This window comes from Penaeus monodon, chromosome 32, assembly GCF_015228065.2.
Source record: "Penaeus monodon isolate SGIC_2016 chromosome 32, NSTDA_Pmon_1, whole genome shotgun sequence".
In the NCBI taxonomy this organism is placed as follows: domain Eukaryota; kingdom Metazoa; phylum Arthropoda; class Malacostraca; order Decapoda; family Penaeidae; genus Penaeus; species Penaeus monodon.
Window position 1 is genome coordinate 31,222,292 of NC_051417.1, and position 272 is coordinate 31,222,563.

General features: G+C 53.7%; 1 protein-coding gene across 1 annotated transcript in view; it reads right to left on the minus strand.

Annotated features, from left to right (window-relative positions):
- Positions 1–218, minus strand: part of LOC119593324 — a gene marked incomplete in the record, with an annotated part of 1,751 nt that extends 1,533 nt beyond the window's left edge. Inside the window, 1 exon segment of the mRNA XM_037942252.1 lies at positions 108–218. Within this exon segment, the coding sequence (XP_037798180.1) occupies positions 108–120 (13 nt within the window).
- Positions 219–272: the final 54 nt, after the last annotated feature.

The following is a 272-nucleotide window of genomic DNA, read 5'->3' on the forward strand; positions in this document are numbered from 1 at the left end:
ATCTACAGTCTTAACGCATGACCCAAATCCTTCAATTCGCATGAACTTTCCCCCTCAGAACTGCCAATCAAATCAATCCTCAATCCCTCCCCCGCCGAGAGCCTTACCTCTGAGAGCCATTTCGAAAATTCACTGAAATTCACACGAGAGCGGAACACGAGCGCACACCGAGGGGCAGAGGGAGCAAGTGTGAGGAAGAGGCAGCAGGAAGCCTCTTAAATACGGACAGTCTGGAGGCCTGGCATTCGAGCGGTGCCGATCAGCTGGCCACC